At 44.5% G+C, this 21,495-nt stretch overlaps 1 protein-coding gene across 3 annotated transcripts in view; it reads right to left on the bottom strand.

Moving 5' to 3' along the window:
- prkcaa (protein kinase C, alpha, a) overlaps positions 1-21,495 on the bottom strand; it is a 230,556-nt gene that overhangs the window by 132,442 nt on the left and 76,619 nt on the right. For all 3 annotated transcript variants that reach the window (XR_009524626.1, XM_060046126.1, XM_060046127.1), the window contains exon 3: positions 8,815-8,897. Coding sequence is in view for 2 of the 3 variants with exons in the window: in XM_060046126.1 (XP_059902109.1) it covers positions 8,815-8,897 (83 nt within the window). In the remaining variant the exon portion in view is untranslated. The remainder of the gene's footprint in view (positions 1-8,814; positions 8,898-21,495) is intronic.

Below are 21,495 nucleotides of genomic sequence, written 5' to 3'. Positions count from 1 at the left end.
GTTGTGGGCCTGCTTCAGACCCTGAGCCCCAAACTGCTAGGACAGACAGACAGACAGTGGAGCCACTGCAAACCGTCTCATTCTGCTCAGACAGATAGACAGACGATGGAGCCACTGAAAACATCTTATTCTGCTAGGACAGACCGACGGACAGTGGAGACACTGCAAACCTTCTCGTTTTGTAGCACGACAAAAGCAATAACTTTTTTTAAACGGAAACTCAATGTACTGTCGCAGTAAGTTTTTGTAAACTGAAAAAGAGAACTTCCTGTCTTTTCCCAAACGGTCACGGTGTTGACCACGGTGTCTTTCTGCAGTTCCTGATCGTCATGTCACTTATGTTTGTTGGTGAACAGGATCTTTGAGTGTATGTAGAAGACAGAAAGTGCGTCTTGATTGCTGTTCTTTTTCAGACGGTAAAGTAAAAAATTAAGATAATAATGTCCTCTGGGCCTGAGGAAAGAGTAGCAATCTACGCAGCAATCAAAACCACTTTTATCCAAACTACACTGAATATGATGATAAATGATGAGCAGCAATTCATTCATCTTCTCCGCTTAGAAGTTTGGACATGAGCAGCGTGTCCCTCTGACGGGCTTAGTCTGGAGCGCAGTGAGGTGGCGGATGATATTCATTGGAACACACAGAGGAGAGGCTCCCTTGCCGAGGTATTGAGAACCACTGTCTAGAGACATCACAACTGAATGGTCAAGCTCTGATGAAAAACTTAAATATCCCAAAACATCATGTTCAACTAAAAGCCATGAAATATGGCTGTTGTTCATTTCCAATGGGATACATCCAGGTCAGAGTGATTTGAAAGCTCTTAAGTATAAAAACGTCTGAATACGTGTACACCACCACGACATATTCCTTCAGACATATATACATATTTATATATATGTAATTAATATATATATATAATTACATCTGCAAGCAGACATTTATGAGGGCCAAGCCTAAAGCAGACCATTAAGACCCTGACACAGACCAAGAAGACCCTGATAGACCATTAAGACAGTGACGCAGACCATAAAGGCCCTGACGAAGACCATTAAGACCTTTTTTGCTTGCATAAGGTTGAATAGCCTCAGCTTGGATCTGGTGATCCTAAAGACTTAGGAGTTGTGAGTCTTTAAAGTTTTCAATCGTCCGCTTTAGCGACCTCTAGTCCTAGATGAGCAACGTTTACTTCAGTCAACTGGGTAGGCTGGTAGACTGATTTATCCACCACAGATCTAGTTGGCCACGCCCTAAGTGATGGCATATGGGGCCGATTTTCTAAACGGCTTGTAAGGCTAATCACACTCACACCTGGTGGTATAATATGTCTAGGTGGTATAATAGGTTCTGGGTTTCCTAGGAACATTTGCACAACATGAGGAGAGACAAATGGCTACAAAATGTCATGCTCTAGGTGAAAGGGGTCAGGAAATATGGCCGTCCAAAATCTGCATTTTTAGTTAATTGTTATGGTGGCCCCTATGGCCCGATCTGAATAGGACAATTTGGAAGGATTCATGATGATGATGAGATTCATGGTGATGATTGGGTTAAGTTAACCCCGCCTTTTGGTGTTAAGTTACATTTGGGCGATTTTAAGCCTGAGGCGGCCATGTTGTTTTGTCAATTGACTTCATCTTACTTGATAAGTTGGAACTTTGCTGCCCAACAGCCACTAAGTTATTCCCGGTCAAATCAAACATTCCATCTAGCAACTGTTGGGAGGCCAACTGTTTTAGTCACAGGCCACGAGAGTTCATCTTGATGTTGATTTAAGCATTGAAGTCTTTATGCATTTAAGACCACCCTTTTTAGAAGTCAATGGCTCCTGGAAGCTTCAATATTTATTGTTTAGACTTCCGTTCAGGTTGAAGACAATGGTCTATAGATGATAAGTGCTAGAATTTTTGTCTGAGTCAGACCTAGGATCCTTAGGCGATTTAGTGGTCTTAAAGGTGCCATGGCATGAAAATCTCACTTTATGAGGTTTTCTAACATAAATATGAGTTCCCCTAGCCTGCCTATGGTCCCCAAGTGGCTACAACTCGCTTTTGAAAAAAACGTAGTTGATTTGGAATGTGGTTTCCTATGTCGTCACACTGCAGTTAGCTCCTCCCCTTACTCTGCCTGGCCCGCCAATGAGACACGGCCGTGCGAGCGCCACATGTGTGTGTGTGTGTGTGTATGTGAATACACACACTGTAACGCAAGTGTTTCTTGTCGGTTCTTTGACGTCTCTTGTATTTCCACAACGAGACTGTAGTGGGGGTTTTCTCAGCCATGGTTGAGAAGGAATTGGGGGAAAGAAACTTTGGCTTTGACTCCCTGAAGTACATGAACTGCAAAATGCCGCCGGTTACCACGAGGCACCACCCCCGCGAAGCACCACCGTCCGGCAGCGGGCAGCCGATAGCTGCCCGCTGCCGGACGGACGGTGGGTCTACTTCAGATTGATGGGAAAGTGGAAGAACCAGAGACGTCGCAGAACCCGACAAAGTCATTAGTGATTCATAATATCATCTGGAGGATCACACAGCTTTTGGCCGTGATAATATGTATTAGGCCTATATGATATAGATATCTATGTATTATATGATATTATTTAGATATAGAGCTCCAGGACTGTAACGCAAGTGTTGTACACTTCCTTGTTATTTGGATAACCGTTCTGCTTTTGGTTTTATGGCGCATAACATGTCGGACTCTCGTCTCTGGTATTTCTACAACGAGACTCGTAGTGGGGGTTATCTCAGCCATGGTTGAGAATGAATTGGGTGAAAGGAACTTTGGCTTTGACTCCCTCAAGAACATGAACCACGACATGGAGGAGAAAGGGATTGTTGGCGGCGAATGTCTCCCGCTTGAGCCCCTCTTCCCGCTGCCGAGGGACCACCGCCTCGGCGCTGCAGGAGGCGGAGGTGCCTAAGCGCTGCCCGGCAACAATCCCTTTCTCCTCATTGTCGCGGTTCAGTCTACTTCACATTGATGTGGACGTGGAAGAACCAGGAACATCGGAGAACCCAACGCCGTCGTTTGAGATTCATAATATCGTCTCACACAGCTTTTGGCCGTGATAATATATATTATATGATATAGATATCTATGTAGGCTATATGATATTATTTAGATATAGAGCTCTAGGACTCCCGTGTGTTCTAGAATATTTACAGAACACTGCTAAAGGCTGTGTGCGCCTCGCCATTGCGATACATCCACTGTAAACAGAGCGCATGGTACCGTGGCTGCAAGCTGCTCAGGGCCACACCCCCACCCTCCTCCTTGACCCGCCTCGCTCCTCCTCATTTGCATTATAGCTACAGACACCAAAACAGCCAGTTGGGGGAAGCTCAATGTGCGACTGGCTCGGAGTGGCTGTTACTCTGCACCACGGCTGAATTTCGGTAACGTCTTTGAACACAGTATTAGTGTTCCACTAATACCTATATTAAAGCATCCATAAAATAGCATGTCATGGCACCTTTAACAAAATTCAAGATGGATGTAAATTAGAGCTGTCAGTTAAACACGTTATTAACGGCGTTAACGCAAACCAATTTTAACGGCGTTAAAAAAATTATCGCGCGATTAACGCAAATATTTTATTTACAAAAAAAAACAAAAAACAAAGAAGCAGTAGCCTGACTGCTATGTTCAAATGACATTTGTTCAAAGCAGTCGTTTAATTGCACTATAGGCTCTTTTTTTGTATCGTCCTGTTTTGATCAGTATATGCCAATGTTGTTATCAATAAAAAATCATTTGCACAAGACAAGCCGATGCACTTCACCATGTTGATAAGAGAATTAAAATGAGGGATATAAAAATCAAGGGATATTTAGAATAGAAAAAGAATTTGCGATTAATCGTGAGTTAACTATGACATTAATGCGATTAATCACGATTAAATATTTTAATCGCTTGACAGCTCTAATGTAAATCTATCCAAAGGAAGTCCGTTTTTGGACAATTGCTATAGTGCCACCTTTTGGCAAATCAGTGTAATATTTCTTCTCTGTTAATCTTGAGTCAGCATCTACAGCTGTAGAAAGTTCCATAAAAAGAGTGTGAGCGGTTAAGGCATTGTAAGTCAAATGTGGCGGAATAATAATAGAACAAAAGATTATAATAGGTTCCCTCGCACTTTGTGCTTAGCTCCCTAATTATAATTATATACAGGTCTTTTGACGAGTTAAATTGTCCATATTGACGCATTGTACTGTAATGTTCCCTCCAAGAATCGCCTTCGTCTTTTATATCTGATTGATTCCCTTGCAGCGTTAGATAGCTGGAGTAGAAGCAGGATGCTACACTAATGATTCCACAGTAGGCCACTTTAAATAACCTGAACTGGTCTGGTTGTCATGAAGGAGTGGCCATGAGGCTCCATCTAGTATCAGCCAGAGCAAAGTATGATTTTCAAAACAAGGCCAATTGGACTCTAATTGCAGGCTACGCCCTATCTCACATTTTTCTCACCACGGAACAGCTGGACAAAGGGAAGTTGTACGTTCAAACATGGAAAACAATGCCCTTACCAAAGGCTGGCAGTCGCTCTCAAGTTAAATTGCAATCCAACAGTGGCTGGTTCCTGCTCTGTGAGGGAGCAGTGAGGGGCAGTGACTACAGGCAGGCAGAGCTCCAGTGGCTGGTCCCTGCTCTGTGGGCCTGCAGTAAGGGGCAGTGACTTAAGGCAGCAGAGCTCCAATGGCTGGTCCCTGCTCTGTGAGGGGCAGTGACTTCAGGCAGACAGAGAGTAATTCTCCGGGAGTGGCTGGTCCCGGCTCTCTTGGCCTGCAGTGAGGGGCAGTGGTGGATGGAGAGTCCAGTCTTGTTCAGCTCCAGGTTATGCCCCTCGCCTCATTAGGTTGTTGCACTTTAGCAGAGTGGAGAGGAACAGCTGGACAAAGGGAAGTTGTACATTCAAACATGGAAAACGATGCCCTGACCAAAGGCTGGCAGTTGCTCTCAAGTTAAATTGCAATCCAACAGTGGCTGGTCCCTGCTCTGTGAGGGGCAGTGACTTCAGGCAGGCAGATCTCCAGTGGCTGGTCCCTACTCTGTGAGGGGCAGTGACTTCAGGCATACAGAGCTCCAGTGGCTGGTCCCTGCTCTCTTGGCCTGCAGTGAAGGGCAGTGGTGGATGGAGAGTGCAGTCTGCTGCAGTCAGCTCCAGGTTAGGCCCCTCGCCACATTAGGTCAGACTCATTTCCCTTGAGCAGAGTGGAGACGGAACAGATGGACAAAGGGAAGTTGTACGTTCAAACATGGAAAACGATGCCCTGACCAAAGGCTGGCAGTCGCTCTCAAGTTGGAGCAAGGCATCTAATTAAGAAAAGGTTGGCACTGAGGACTTCATTCCTTCTGGCCCATGTTTGAGGTTCCGTGTATGTTACCACTAACCGGCCCCGGGGAAGGGAGTTGTTTCTCTGCCCGGCCACCTGATGCTGGTCTTGGCACGTGAGGCTCCCCATATTCTTGGCAGCCGCAGCACTAGAGGCCCGTTCACTCAAATGACACGCTCTATGATATCAGGATCTGCCAACGCTCGGTGTCCTCCCGGCCATCTCGCCCTCTCTCGCCCTCTCGCCCTACCTCTCTCTCTCTCTCTCTCTCTCTCTCTCTCTCTCTCTCTCTCTCTCTCTCTCTCTCTCTCTCTCTCTCTCTCTCTCTCTCTCTCTCTCTCTCTCTCTCTCTCTCTCTCTCTCTCTCTCTCTCTCTCTCTCAGCCCCTCAGGGCTGGACGAGGCGTGTGTGCTCGTATCCGTTGTTCCAACAGTGAAAATCAGTGTGAAAATGGAAAGCAGATTGTCACAGGTCATATATGAGTAAAGTGGACATAAATGATGCAATAGGCCCACTCACACACACACACACACACGCACACGCACACGCACACGCACACGCACACGCACACGCACACATACACACACACACAGTTTAATCTCCAGAGTCCCTGTGGTGAAATGCGACGCCCACTGCATTATTGATGTGGTGTGTTCTGCAAAGCTCTGCCCTCACTTACACTTTGAGCTGCCTGATGCACTGCTGCCTAATGGAGACGCTTTGTAACCTGGATGTCTGGGTCCACAACAACACAGGCCAGCGGACCGCTACACGCCGGGAGAGGCCCTGGGCACCGGAGTGACAACCCACCCTCTTCGTACTCTACCAATGTTCCTCAAAACCCATATAGGGATTGGGACAATCAATGTCACGGTTCCTTTCGTGAGGGAACCTCAAAGGTCAACAACTAAATGGGACTCCTCCACCTCTCCCCAGTCCTTACACAGGACAAACTCAGAGTGGGATTCCTCCAACTCTCCCCAGGCCTAACACGGGACAACTCAGAGTGGTATTCCTCCAACTCTCCCCTTACACAGAACAACTCAGAGGGGGATTCCTCCACCTCTCCCCTACACAGGACAACTCAGAGTGGGATTCCTACACTCCCCAGTCTGCACGCACTCTGCGCACCACACTCTGCCTGTGCAAACTCTGCCTTGCACACTGCCCATGCACACTCTGCCTGTGTAAAGTTGACTAGGAGGGAGGGGTGAGGATTTCCAAAATCAAGCTGACTGGCTAGTTTCTCCAAGTTGCCTACCCTGACTTTAAAGGTATAATATGTATTGCCGCCAGGGGTCTCTCAATGAACAACCCAAGACGTAGTTTGATGACGTCGGTGCGCACCGTGGGATCATGGGAGTTGTTGTCTTCAACACCATTGCCCAATACAGCAGTGTCGGTTTGATCTCTGCACGGCCATTAGTTAAGACCAGGGGGGTCTCCATTGAGACGGGGAAATCCGATCAGATAATTCACGCCATCCTTGATCCTCTGAATAATCACAACATGTTTGCATGGTCAACATCTGTGTTGGATTTTGGAAGGTAAAAAAATCTTTGAGGTTCAAGAAAGCTATAGGCAAACCAAGTAGTGGGAGGGGCTTAAGATAAACCAAGAAGTGGGAGGGGCTTGAGACAAACCAATACGTGGGAGGGGCTTAAGATAAAGATAACATTGTGGATACCTATGAACCTACCTACAACCCTAAAAAAAGATAATCTCATCTAAATTAATTTCTATGAAGCAGCAATACTGCTACATATTCTTTGTTTGGGTTAGGACATCTAGACACACTGTTTCCTTAGTGCCTGCCTCCTCCTGGATCTATTAAAGGAAGGCGGGTGATCCTTGATGACATGCTGACATATCTCCAGTTACAGGGCCAGGCATTCCTGCTGTTCGGCCACCGGGGATTCAGAGGCCAGATGAGCAGACACCAAAATAAATCTAACATTAAAACATTAAAACAGAAGCAGCCGGTCAGCCTCCCAACAGCCAGAGGAACATGTGAGGTAGCCGGTCATCCTCAAACCACCAGCCAGAGGAACAAGTGAAACAGCCGGTCATCCTCCCACCAGCCAGAGAAGCACTAGAAGCAGCCGATCAGCCTCGAACCACGACCACAAAGGGGGGCTGGGCGGTGTTACCCTTCTGCCTTGGTTGGCAAGATGTGTTTTTATGAAGGATTATCTGGTAGTGGATCAGAGGACCTGGACCACGATAAGGTCCTATCCTATTTAACCTGAACTCTCCTATTTAACCTGAACCATGCGTGCGACAATGCCCAATGAAGTGCTTTAATTTGGAGCATGAAAAGGAGAACATAAATATAGAGCTTTCCTCAACGTGCAAGGACAGGAACCTGGTGAGGAAGCGTCCACCGTCAACTGACAACGCCATGACTAGGGTTGCAAAATTCCAGAATTTTGAATTTATGGTAATAAACAGGAATATTGTAGCATAATCTTGACTAACACAACCAGATTTCATGCAAGCACACTTGAATATCTATTCTATTCCTCAAACCACGCCCCCTACATGCACTTTGCATTCCTCCATCACAATTGCACTGATGACTTCTAGAACCCTGGACCACACTTTTGAGCCCAGAGCATATTTAACTCAAAATTCATGTTTTTGTTCTTCAATGAAAGAATAAAATAATTAGAACTTGTTAAAGTTCTACTTAGAAATAAATCTGCTAAAATTATGTTTTTGCAAGTTTTTTTTACAAGTTTTTGTAGTCTTTTAATAGTTTTTTTATAGTGTTATTTTGCATGGTGTGTCTACTTATAACAAAAAATATACTTAACTTCCCATGGTAATTTACAGGAAAGTTTCCGGAAATTTACCAGATATTTTCCACCCCTTTGCAACCCTAGCCATGAGTCTAACTAGGTTGCAAACTCCAGTTCTGCCATCCCACATACAAACGATTTGCCCTCTACATAGCCCTAATCAAGACACGTCTAACACTACCCCACCCCCGCCTAGAAAGGAGTCCTGTCAAAAGCAGAGGAAGTCACACCTCACCCCTCAGGCCCCTTAAAAAACAAAACCACACCACAAGGTGACCAGAGGGAGCAGCACTCTGTGTTCATGCTGCTGGATACAAGGGGCGTTTGGTCCCGTGTGCCGAGTATTTGATTGATGTTACCTAGGAACGGAGGGCAAGCTGAGTCTGTATTTACATCTGCTGGTCCGGCTTGGATCACGTGTATGTGCTTGCATATCAAACTGGGATTACCACTGATTACATTTTTACTGTGATCTGCAGTTAGCCTCCTAACGGTGCTCGACTATGAGCAGACCAACACGTCAGCCTAGCCCCCTAACGGTGGACACTAACAGGTCAGGTTAGCCTCCTAACGGTGCTCCACTATGAAAAAACCAACATGTCAGGTTAGCCTCCTAACGATGGACAACAACAGGTCAGGTAAGCCTCATAACGAGGGGGGGTACTCACGTCAGTGTCGGGACCCTTGTCCGCCCCGGGACAGGAGAAGGTCACAAACTCATGGCACCTCTTGTGGACAACAAAACAGCAAACTAGAGAGGGAGACAGAGAGAGAGGGAGACAGAGAGAGAGAGAGAGAGAGAGAGAGAGAGAGAGAGAGAGAGAGAGAGAGAATTAATATGTAGGGTAGCAACTTTTTCATCTTGAAGGAATTACACATTGGTACAATTAATCCATCTGTCTGCATGTGTGTTAGCATACATGGTAAGGGAACTGCAGCTAGTATTGGGAGGCATCTGAACACTTCAAACCAGCTGTACCTCCTGAGCTACATGCTGAACGAACACATAGTACAGACCAAATGCAGACAGACAGGCACATACTTTATACTTTAGGAGTCTGAAGTTGTAGGGGTTAAGTCGTTCAGTGAGACAGAAGACAATTAAGAGTGTCGCTCTCTCTGGTAGAGCGGAGAGCTTGTTGATAGGAGAGGCGGGTGCTTCTGAAACATCCACAAACACTTCTTGTTTTTTTCCTTTTTGTGCTGCAACCAAGTTGACATTTGCCAACAAACGTCTGGGTATGTGAGCCGATCCTCTTGTTCAAGCCAAAGATTTCTCCCCCCCATTTAGACCTGGTATTTCAAACCAACACTTGATTTGAGAGGAAAGCATTTAAATGGCTTGTGGTTGGGGCTTTTACAATACCTACACTTGGAATGTGGAGCAGCCAGAACACTTAGTGGAGCAGCCAGAATAGTAAAACATCTACACTTTAAGTGTAGATGTCTTACGTTATGCACAGCTGCAAAAGACCTTTACATTATTACCCACACGTACACATTATTCCAGAGGGAACTCCTAAATCAACACACACATCAATTATCTTGGACCATGCCTGTGCAAGTGAGCAGAGCAAAATCAATATTCCTTTCTCATTATTACTGCCCCTCCCCCTACTCCCAGCGGACCCCTGCCCGCCCAGCCAATCAGCAACAGAGTAGCAGCAACAATTACTCATGGTGCCGGGCCGCCTCCGAGACAGCCGGGGAACACGTCCCCACCGTCCCCCATTAGGCTCCTCGTTCATCCTGCAGGACTCGATAACGTGGCACACTGCAGCGCTGCTCCTCCGCCCAACAACAACGATACTGGTTTCAGAGTGAAGGACCGTCACACAGACTAAAACAAACAAATTCTAACTGGCGTTCTACCTGTGGTATAGCTAATTTATAGCTACTTTTAATCAATAAAATAATATATATATATACAATCACAACATGTTGCGAGGTTTTAGGATTTCCCATGGAAATTGTATTTCTATAAGCGGACAACACGTGTAGATAATGTGCTACCAACACAACACTGGTGTCCACCGATGAATCCCACTAGAGAGGGAGAGGGGATTCAATGGGCAGGGCTATGATGAGCTCCATCACCATGGACACACATGGGTCCCTGGTGGGGCCCACGTTAGAGCTGCTCTGGTCTGATTGAGCTTCTTGGGCTCCTGGTTCTTCTTCACCATCCAGGGGCAATGGGCCATCAACCCGTACATCACACCAGTAACCCTAACCCTAACCCTCACCCTAACCCTCACATTTGTAAATGTAGGGGCCAAAATGCATATTTGGTCTGTTTGTTTATTGTTTATTTTGAAGGGTTACTCACACTGTTTTGGTTCATGTCACTCCCGTTTGACTGACACATGGGTCTCGTTTAATCTATATACCGGGGCACTCAGGCAGGCGGGGGTAAGAGACAAAGGGGGTTGGTGGCGCTCCTGATTATATTTTCTGTTTACTGTCAAACTACCGTCAAACTACCGTCAGTAACAACCCTCATTAGTGTTGTCATCGTCATCACTTTATTTTTTATTTATTTGTTTTCATTACCCTCTAGAGGTTTTCATTCATCAGTTGTCATTCGGTCTTCTAATAAACTCTCAAACAATATCAACAGACTTGGATTCATTGAAGGACGCGTAACTGCCTGGAGCTCACCTAAGCCTCTTAGCGGCCTTTATAGGAAAACTGTCGCTACAATAGTAAACCTAACCCCTATCCCTGAATGAAAAATCAATTTTGAATACCTGTGGTATAGCTAATTTATAGCTACTTTTAATCAATAAAATAATATATATATATATATACAATCACAACATGTTGCGAGGTTTTAGGATTTCCCATGGAAATTGTAATTCTATAAGCGGACAACAAGCGGACAACACGTGTAGATAATGTGCTACCAACACAACACTGGTGTCCACCAATCTAATTGTGACCCCGAGCTTAGCCATCAAAATGCACAGTGGGCAATGACCATATGAATAATTATGGGGCCATTCCTCAACGGCTGTGAGTGGCCGCTGGAAGATGCGAGGGAGGGTGTGGCTCATCTTTCCCCTCTAAGGTCTGGGATGCAGCAGTATTGCGTTAAGGATTGTGACAATCTGGGATCTGATCGTAAATTGACAATTTGAAGCGTCAATCGAAATTTGAATTTTCCTAGGCTGATATCAGGCGATTCAACTAACTTAACATCAGAACTCTCTCTATAAACCGAAAGCACGTATACTCCATCTGAACTTCAAAATATATATTTTAGGACGGGTTCCACTCCAAAACACCTGGGGTCTCATTTCTAAAACTGTGCGTGGGATCGTTACTAAAAGTGTACGTACGCCCAAAACCCAAGTTTTGCGTGCGCCAAAAAATAATCAGATTTATAAAACCCTGCGCACGCAAACCGTACGCAATCTTTGCTTTATAAATCACAGAGTGCCTACAAGTGTGCGCAGCGGAATCAGCTTCACGTTCCGCCCTGCACACGCCCCTTTTTAACCATAAATGGAATCTAATTGTGACCCCGAGCTTAGCCATCAAAATGCACAGTGGGCAATGACCATATGAATAATTATGGGGCCATTCCTCAACGGCTGTGAGTGGCCGCTGGAAGATGCGAGGGAGGGTGTGGCTCATCTTTCCCCTCTAAGGTCTGGGATGCAGCAGTATTGCGTTAATGATTGTGACAATCTGGGATCTGATCGTAAATTGACAATTTGAAGCGTCAATCGAAATTTGAATTTTCCTAGGCTGATATCAGGCGATTCAACTAACTTAACATCAGAACGCTCTCTATAAACCGAAAGCACGTATACTCCATCTGAACTTCAAAATATATATTTTAGGACGGGTTCCACTCCAAAACACCTGGGGTCTCATTTCTAAAACTGTGCGTGGGATCGTTACAAAAAGTGTACGTACGCCCAAAAGCCAAGTTTTGCGTGCGCCAAAAAATAATCAGATTTATAAAACCCTGCGCACGCAAACCGTACGCAATCTTTGCTTTATAAATCACAGAGTGCCTACAAGTGTGCGCAGCGGAATCAGCTTCACGTTCCGCCCTGCACACGCCCCTTTTTAACCATAAATGGTCAATGCAAATGACCTCATGAATGCGATCTGCATATAAAACAGACTCAGATGCAAGTATTATGTCTTGTCGGAGACAATGGCAGAAGTACTGAGAAAAGCAAAATTACAAGGAGGTTGAAGTGGAGACACTTGTGGGTGAGATGGAGGCCAGAAAAGTAGTTTTGTTCGGCGGTCACGGGATTGGGATCGCCCACAACAAAAAGCAGAGTGAGTGGCAACATGTTGCGTACGCAACGGTTATAAATGAGACCCCTGATGTTTTCAACGGTCTGCCTGGTGGAATGTGTGCACGCGTCAGCATGTTGAAGATGCTTGAAAGAGACGAAGGATGAACATTCAGGTGCATCAGCAAACAAAGCGGAGCGGGACAGTGAAAACATCAACAGTTTCGCAGTCAACCGCGTCTTAAAAGTATTTAGCAAACAATGGGTTCAGCGACCCGGACCAGATTGGATTATAGTAACAAACGCCTGATCATCCTTATTACTGATTGGTGAAGGTTTTTGAGATGTCTTCCACTTGATGTTGGGTGAACGGTGAGTTACTGGGCAGGAGGCAAAGCGCTATGACGAAGTCGACCTGTGCTCTGCTTGTAGAGTAATATCAGAACTAGTATGTTATAAAAAATCCTCTGTAGAATGAATCTGCGCTCTACTGTGCATTCAAGAAGTTTCTGGTGGAGCAGAACGTCCCTCGATAAGCCCTGCTGATCAGAACGAATTAATCTGGTCGAACCGGGCAGTGTTTAACATTTTGTCACTACTGAACGCAACGCAAGAACTAATTTGTGTTGTGAGAGCGTTTTCATGTATGATGAGTAAGCGGACTCCTGGTTCTCTATGCTTTCTGTTCCTTTAAGTTTAGTGTCCAAAGGGTTTTCTGTCTCTTCTTTCATTTCAATGGGACTCACCAGTTTCAATCAATATCATAGAAATAAAAAAATTGACATCTTTAATGAACATATTCAATATAAAATCACTACGGTTGAAGTCAACCAAAGAAAATCGAGTTAAAAAATAACCTGCACATTATCGCTTGAATAAGTTAACACAGAGCACGGGGCAGCGTGGCGTAGCAGATGGACGACACGTGGAAAGACTCTATTTGGTTTGGTTCTGTGTTGAGTAGGGATGGGGATCGAAACCTGGTTCTTACAAGGACCCGGTTCCACTTTTTTCAAACGATTAACGTTTGGGCTTAGCGATACCACTATCGAGTCCCATCGTTCGTTTGTTTCTTTTTTTGTCCCGTAGGTCCTGTAACGTAATGTGTCCCTCAAGTCGCGTCACAGCATTTAAATCAAATCAATCCAATCACTGCAGCGTGTCCACCAATGTTTTTGAATGGAAAATCTGGCAGTTAACTTTGCTCGCAAGGATGGCTGAACGGGCGAAAAGTGCGAAAATAATTTATTGTAAAGGGGGGAACAGAACCTCAATGGCCAAGCACATTAGCATTGTGCATCAAATAAAGACCCAATGCAGTACCTTCGACTGTCTCAGAGTTGAAAGACCTCTTTCTCCTGTCGCACCACAGACAGGCCCGTCTTAATTATCCACTCAAACTACGAGCGGTAATCGCACACACAGACATTGTCGCTAGTCCCGTCAGTTAAAAATAGTAATCCAATTGTGAAATCTGTGTTTTAATCAGCAGCATACAAGCTAGTTAACCTAAAAAGTAAATAAAGTTTCAGATGTGCTGATGATGTGTTGAGGTTGGCTCAGTAAAACGACTGTTCGGTTATCATGATGCGTTGAAATGTAACATAAAGAAACATGAGTGAGTGAAACATTGGTGAGAAACATGAGTAATACTGTATTACTCATGTTGCTGTATTACTAATACAGAAGTGTATAGTGCTCTTATCATTAATTAATTAGTTTACATAACTAAAACTACTGATGTCAATGTTTATTAAGAATTACATATTTCATTTAAAATGCAATTATTTATATCCTAAATATTTTCTAACATAATATAGCCAATCGCTAAAAAATATTGGATTAAGAAGCGCTTCTTTCCTGATGAAAAGAAACCCAGCGATTGCTCGACCAATGAGATCCACCAATTGACTACAACTTGACACACGCACACACACACACACACACACACACACACACACACACACACACACACACACACACACACACACACACACACACACACACACACACACACACACACACACACACACGCACACGCTTGTTCACCTTAGGGCTTAATAATAATTGCCTCGTACCCATTATGTCTCTTAGTTGTGTAAGAGCAGAGATAAGAGATGCTCAGTGGCTTTTTTCTACAGAACAGATTGGATTTAACTAGCTAGTTTGCTTTAAACCCAGTCGTCCCTTCCAGATAGGGTGTGGCAAACTCGCATTCAAAAAAGTGAGTGAGTTTGCCTGTCTCCATGGCAACATAGTTTAAGCCATTTGTTTTCATAAGAAATTAGACATAAGCTTTTCTGCTCAAGAGTATAAAATCCATCAGGGGAAAATAAGTTACTTGTTGCAATATTAGATTATTGCAACAAGTTAATGAGTAAAACAGATTCAAAACATGAGGAGAAGCAGTTCTGGATTGATTCTTACACAGCCTGTCTCTGACTCACCTTTAATCACAGTACATCATCACTGTTAACCCACTCTGGTCCCATACTTTAGTTTTCAGTCTAAGTGATGCATGTTTGGACAAAATCCACTAGCCAATGGCAGATGGATTTGACCATTTGCCAGGTCAAATAATTCAGGGATATAAAATTCTTGGGAGGTGGATTTTAGGTAAAAACGCAACATTCAGAGGGATTTTTTAACCTGGATGCATGTTGTTTGCATGTTATTTAAGGATACTTGCATACATGCATACCCTTCTCCCGAGGTCTGCGTCTGAAGGGACACTTCGTCCTTCGAGCTCCCAGTAAGCTGTGATTTGAATGTAAATGTAAATGTAAATGGACTGCATTTATATAGCGCTTTTCTGACCATCGGCCACCCAAAGCGCTTTACAATGTTGCCTCACATTCACCATTCACGCACACATTCACGGCGGAGTCAACCATGCAAGGCGACAGCCAGCTCGTCGGGAGCTAACAGTCAGGGTTAGGTGCCTTGCTCAAGGACACCTCGACACTCAGCTAGGAGGAGCCGGGGATTGAACCAGCAACCTTCAGGTTACCAGCCAACCCGCTCTACCTCCTGAGCTACTGCCGCCTGAATGCCAAAACACAGTACCTTTAAATCCTGTTTATTGCAGTTCATTCCACACCATTGTGCTCATGTAATCCCAAAGGTTCGCTCCAAGCCAATCAAAGACAGCCCAGAGTACTTTAAAATGTTCTTGACACAAGATGGGGGCTTAAGGCAGCTGCCTGAATCACACTAATTAGTCTACGGGTCACAGCAGGTTGATGGATCTATTGGTCCAAATAAACCAAGCCAAAAGCGATCTTTAAGGGGATTGACCTGCAGACTTAGTTTTCATATTGGATTCAGTACCCAAAGATGCATGGAATTCCTAAAAGGTTAAAATAAAAAAAGCCCAGCATTAAGTACTCCCCAAATGTCAGTTCTGTTTTGACAAACTTCAGTTGTATTCAATGTCGATACCAACACCACACTTTTGGTAAAACAATCAATAAATGGCTAGTCTAAATGCAGATGAGGTGGATTGGTAAGGCACATTACACCAATTAAGAGCCCATTATGTTCCACTCTCCAGACACAGGTGGAGGACGATCGGTCGACGCGGTGATCACAGAGCTAGCAGGGCTGAAGAGCTACACAGCGCCTCACTGCTCTCCTGGATTTCACCGCTGGCTGGCTTACAGTGAGGCCCAACCCAGCAGCGGGGCGGAGGTCATCCATTTATTCATTTATTCAAAAGGGACAGTGTACATTAATCGACATGTCCGTTGCATAGGACATGTAAATGTACCAGATTTAGATATACAAACTATTTTTCATCTGTAGTCCCTGGCAGCAAGCACAACATATAGTTAGACAGATGATTGACATTGATATTACATGGACAAGGACACAAACAAAGATGTCAAAGACGTAATGTAACATGCCAGAATAAAAGGATTAAAAGTGAAGAGAATAACAAAAAAAGAAAAAAAAAGGTTAAACATTGAACTCATAAACAGTTAGTAAGTTTACAATCGCAGACAAGAAGGAGGTGAGTATAGCAATACCACGATAAGAGAAGGCAGTCCCCTCTAACAGAAGATCTTTTCGATGTATTTTGATTTTGTTTGTTGAACTCACTAAGTGGAGTTGGGGCTAAGCCATTGAAGATCTTGTATGCTAGTAATATATCAGCAAACGTGATCATGTTTTCCCAGTTTAGGCAAACATATTTTGCTAAAATGTTACAATGGTGATAAGCATTTGATTTCTTATCGAGTGTTTACAAAGCTTTCTTATAAACTCTTCCCAATGATTTGCAAAGTAGTTCTTGATGTCTGGGTCCAGCTGTTGAGGAATTCATTTATGTGTGAGAGGATCATGGCATGCATGTACAATTTAGATGCTTCAGTTGTTAAATTATTCCATATATATATACAATTGTTTAAATTTAATTTGATTGAATTCAAAACCTTTTTCACTTGAGTTTTAAATGTGATTTTTGAGTCAATCATTATACCAAGATACTTACATTCATTCATAAATAATAACTTTCTCCCTGCTACTAACACAGCAGGTTCAGGATCGTTATTTGCAGACTTTGAAAAAAACATACATACAGACTTACTGATATTGAGAAGTAAACATGAACTGGTCAACCAGTTAGAAACATTACCGATGGCAGCCGATAGTTCCTCTGCAGCGCCTTTCTTATTTTTAGAATGTAAATAGATGACCGTGTCGTCAGCATACATCTGACAAGTTACAGAAGGTGGACAAGCATCAGGAAGGTCATTTATGTACAAAGTAAACAATAAGGGGCCTAAAGTAGAGCCATGTGGAACACAGACACAGTTTCTGACTATTTGTGAAATTTTATCACCTATACGCAGGGCAGCTGCTGCCGTGTCGGAGGCTAAGCAGCGGGTGTGGGAGAAGTTCGGAGAGGCCATGGAGAAGGACTTTCGGTCGGCACCAAAGTGTTTCTGGAAGACTATCCGGCACCTCAGGAGGGGGAAACGGGGAACCATCCAAGCTGTGTACAGTAAGGATGGGACTCTGTTGACCTCAACTGAGGAGGTTGTAACACGCCCTGAATCCGAATAACACGCCCTTTATGTTGGAGGCAGAGCTCGAGGTTGATGGTGTTTCGTCGTCAATTTCCCTGGTGGAGGTCACTGAGGTAGTCAAACATCTCCGCAGTGGCAAAGCCCCAGGGATTGATGAGATCCAGCCAGAAATGCTAAAGGCTCTGGGTGTTGAGGGGCTGTCATGGTTGACACGCCTATTCAACATCGCGTGGGAGTCGGGTACAGTGCCAAAGGAGTGGCAAACCGGGGTGGTGGTTCCCCTGTTCAAAAAGGGGGACCAGAGAGTGTGTGCCAATTACCGGGGTATCACACTTCTCAGCCTCCCTGGTAAATTCTACTCCAAGGTGCTGGAAAGGAGGGTTCGGCTGATCGTCGAACCTCAGATTGAAGAGGAACAATGCGGTTTTCGCCCCGGACGTGGAACTACGGACCAGCTCTTCACTCTCGCAAGGATCCTGGAGGGGGCCTGGGAGTATGCCCATCCGGTCTACATGTGTTTTGTGGATCTGGAGAAGGCGTATGACCGGGTCCCCCGGGAGAAACTGTGGGAGGTGCTGCGGGAGTATGGGGTAAGGGGGTCTATCCTCAGGGCCATCCAATCTCTGTACTCCCAAAGCGAGAGCTGTGTTCGCGTCCTCGGCAGCCAGTCAGTTTCATTCTCAGTGGGTGCTGGTCTCCGCCAGGGCTGCGCCTTGTCACCAATCCTGTTTGTGATATACATGGACAGGATATCGAGGCGTAGTCGTGGTGGGGAGGGGTTGCAGTTCGGTGGTCTGAGGATCTCGTCACTGCTTTTTGCAGATGATGTGGTCCTCATTGGATCATCGGCCTGTGACCTTCAGCACTCACTGGATCGGCTGGCGGCCGAGTGTGAAGCGGCTGGGATGAGGATCAGCACCGCTAAATCTGAGGCCATGACTCTTAGCAGGAAACCGATGGATTGCTTACTCCGGGTAGGAAATGAGTCCTTAGCCCAAGTGAAGGAGTTCAAGTACCTCAGGGTCTTGTTCGCGAGTGAGGGTACTATGGAGCGTGAGATTGGCCGGAGAATCGGAGCAGCGGGGGCGGTATTGCATTCGCTTTACCGCACCGTTGTTATGAAAAGAGAGCTGAGCCGCAAGGCAAAGCTCTCGATCTACCGGTCGATCTTCGTTCCTATCCTCACCTATGGTCATGAGGGTTGGGTGATGACCGAAAGGATGAGAAGCGGCCGAGATGAGTTTTCTCAGAAGGGTGGCTGGCGTCTCCCTTAGGGATAGGGTGAGAAGCTCAGCCATCCGTGAGGAACTCGGATTAGTTTACTTTACTTAGAAAGGAGTCAGCTGAGGTGGTTCGGGCACCTGGCAAGGATGCCCACTGGGCGCCTCCCTTGGGAGGTGTTTCAGGCACGTCCAGTGGGGAGGAGACCTCGGGGAAGACCCAGGACTAGGTGGAGAGATTATATCTCAACACTGGCCTGGGAACGCCTCGGGATCCCCCCGTCAGAGCTGGTCAATGTGGCCCGGGAAAGGGAAGTCTGGGGCCCCCTGCTTGAGCTGCTCCCCCCGCGACCCGACCCCGGATAAGCGGATGAGGATGAGGATGAGGATATAATCACACATTGTTTCCGCTCTGCAAGATATGATTTAATCAATGATATCACATTAGGTGAGAAATTAAACTTTGTTAACTTTGCAATTAAAATGTCATGGTTGACAGTATCAAGGGCATTTTAAAGATCAGGGTAGACGGCTCCCACTACGCCTCCCTTGTCCAGTCTAGCCTTGATATTTTACAGAAGAAAACAGTTTGCTGTTTCATTGAATGTTTACGAAATCCAATCTGCATTGAATGCAATGAGAAGTATTCAGATGTGTTATAATCTTTTCGGATATCCATTTTTCAGCAACTTTTGATACAGTTGGTAATAGGGGTGTAACGGTATGTATTTGTATTGAACCGTTTCGGTACGGGCTGCTCGGTTCGGTGCGGAGGCGTACCGAACGAGTTTCCATACGGACATATTAAGTAGAGGACCGCATGTGTGGAACATGCTGCGGCCGCACATGGACAGTTGCGCACACCGTAGCTGTGTTCGAAATCGTTCCCTATTAACTCGCTCAATCACTATTCCCTATATAGTGTTCATGATATAGTGCACTATTTAGGGAACGAACAAACGAGAATTCGGACACTACGCTGAACATTTCTAAACTTCATTTGCGTCAGTAAATGCCCCGGGTATTTGTGTGACGCAGACAGATGCGCCCACATCATGTAAACAAACCGGGCACTCACGAGGAAAGCTGGAGGTTGTATTGATGTTGAATGGTACATTTCCTTGTTCAAGTTTTTTTTTAATTAATTTTGAATGGTAAATATTCTATGTTAAATCCCAAATAAATTGTTGACATTTCTAAACTAAAGCCGGAGACTCCATCATTAAATATATTTGTTTTCGCGGTTATTCAGCTTCTTCTTCTCCTCCAGAAAAACACGACCGCATTGCATTGTGGTATACGGGAGTAACATGTACACTCAAATTTTGGGTATTATTATCCTGCAGATAATGTGGATAAGGAGATTTTTCTGGCAAAAAACATAAAGATTGAGTGAAAGTCATCAGGGCTAAAGATTGGGGGGGGGGGGGGGGGGGGAGTAAAAATTAATCTGAGCAACAACTTGAAACTATTTAGTGTTGCAATTGTTCATTGTTGCACATTAGATGATATATATTTAAAAAAAAAAACAGTGAGCCAATGTTATTTATTTTTATTTCTACATTTCAGAATCTTTATATTTTTGAGCAGAATTCTAGCTTTGTATTGTCTAATGTTCCTATTGTAAAAAGCACAAAAGTGTGTTATGAACAACTTGAAGCACATGTTATGAAGCACATTTATATTTAGCATTTTGATTTCTTACTGTACCGAAAATGAACCGAACCGTGACCTCAAAATCGAGGTACGTACCGAACCGAGATTTTTGTGTACCGTTACACCCCTAGTTGGTAAGATACTAATTGGTATATAGTTGCTTTTGACCATGGGGTTCCCTGCTTTGAATACTGGTGTAATTATAGCAGTTTTTTGTCCAACATTTGGAAACAATCCTTCCTGGATAGGCGAAATGAGTGCCTCTTTGTTTGTTTTGAGAAAAACAGTATCCAGCTCATATGCCCTTTGCTTTGGAACATCTAAAAGAGTAATCGGGTAAAATAATCGTATATACTTTGGAGCTGGTTATTTCTCCAATAGTCAGAATGGGCCCATCAGTATTTATGGGAATTGTAATGTTGCTAGATCCAGGGAGGTTCAGTGTCAATTCATTAATAGAGTCAATAAAATAAGGGTTTAAAGCTGTTGCCACTTTACTTGGATCATGGATAAGACTTCTTTGATAGCACATTATGAGCCATGATCAATAAGCTGATCGAGTTTCCATTCCTTCTTTTCCCTCGAAGACCATTAAAGTCCTTGAGAGTGATTTAATATTGACAGAACAACACAGTAGGCTGACATGTTACTGGGTTAACTTGTTTGTTGTATACTGGAATAGATTCCTTCAAACAGCAAAAGAGGCAACAGAAGATCGTTCTCCCTGAGTGGAACTAGCAGGCCAGTACGTTACAGCAGAAACAATCCATCATTGGCATCTTTGAAGTTTTTGAACAGCTGCCTAGCAGAAGTCAATTAGAGTCTTGATCACTTGATAGTAAACTAATCAAATAAAATGGCACCTCTCAAAATACATAATATGGAGATATACTAGCCAATAAGATCTTACTGAATGAAAGAAATTATTAGCCTTACGATAATGAAATCCACCGTGAGGCTGTTAGAGGAACTACATGCTAGTCTCTCTAGTGAACTGACTACAGGCCGCTTGAGGAACTACATGCTAGTCTCTACCCTAAACTGTCTAAAGGCCATTAGAGTAACTACATGCTAGTCTCTAACGCAAACCACCTATAGGCCATTAGAGGAACTACATGCTAATCTATAGTGAACCCCCGTGAGGCCGTTAGAGCATAGGCGTCGATTACGGGGGGGACGGGGGG

Source organism: Gadus macrocephalus, chromosome 3 (assembly GCF_031168955.1).
Source record: "Gadus macrocephalus chromosome 3, ASM3116895v1".
In the NCBI taxonomy this organism is placed as follows: Eukaryota; Metazoa; Chordata; class Actinopteri; order Gadiformes; family Gadidae; genus Gadus; species Gadus macrocephalus.
This window is presented reverse-complemented; position numbering and strand designations above follow the sequence as displayed.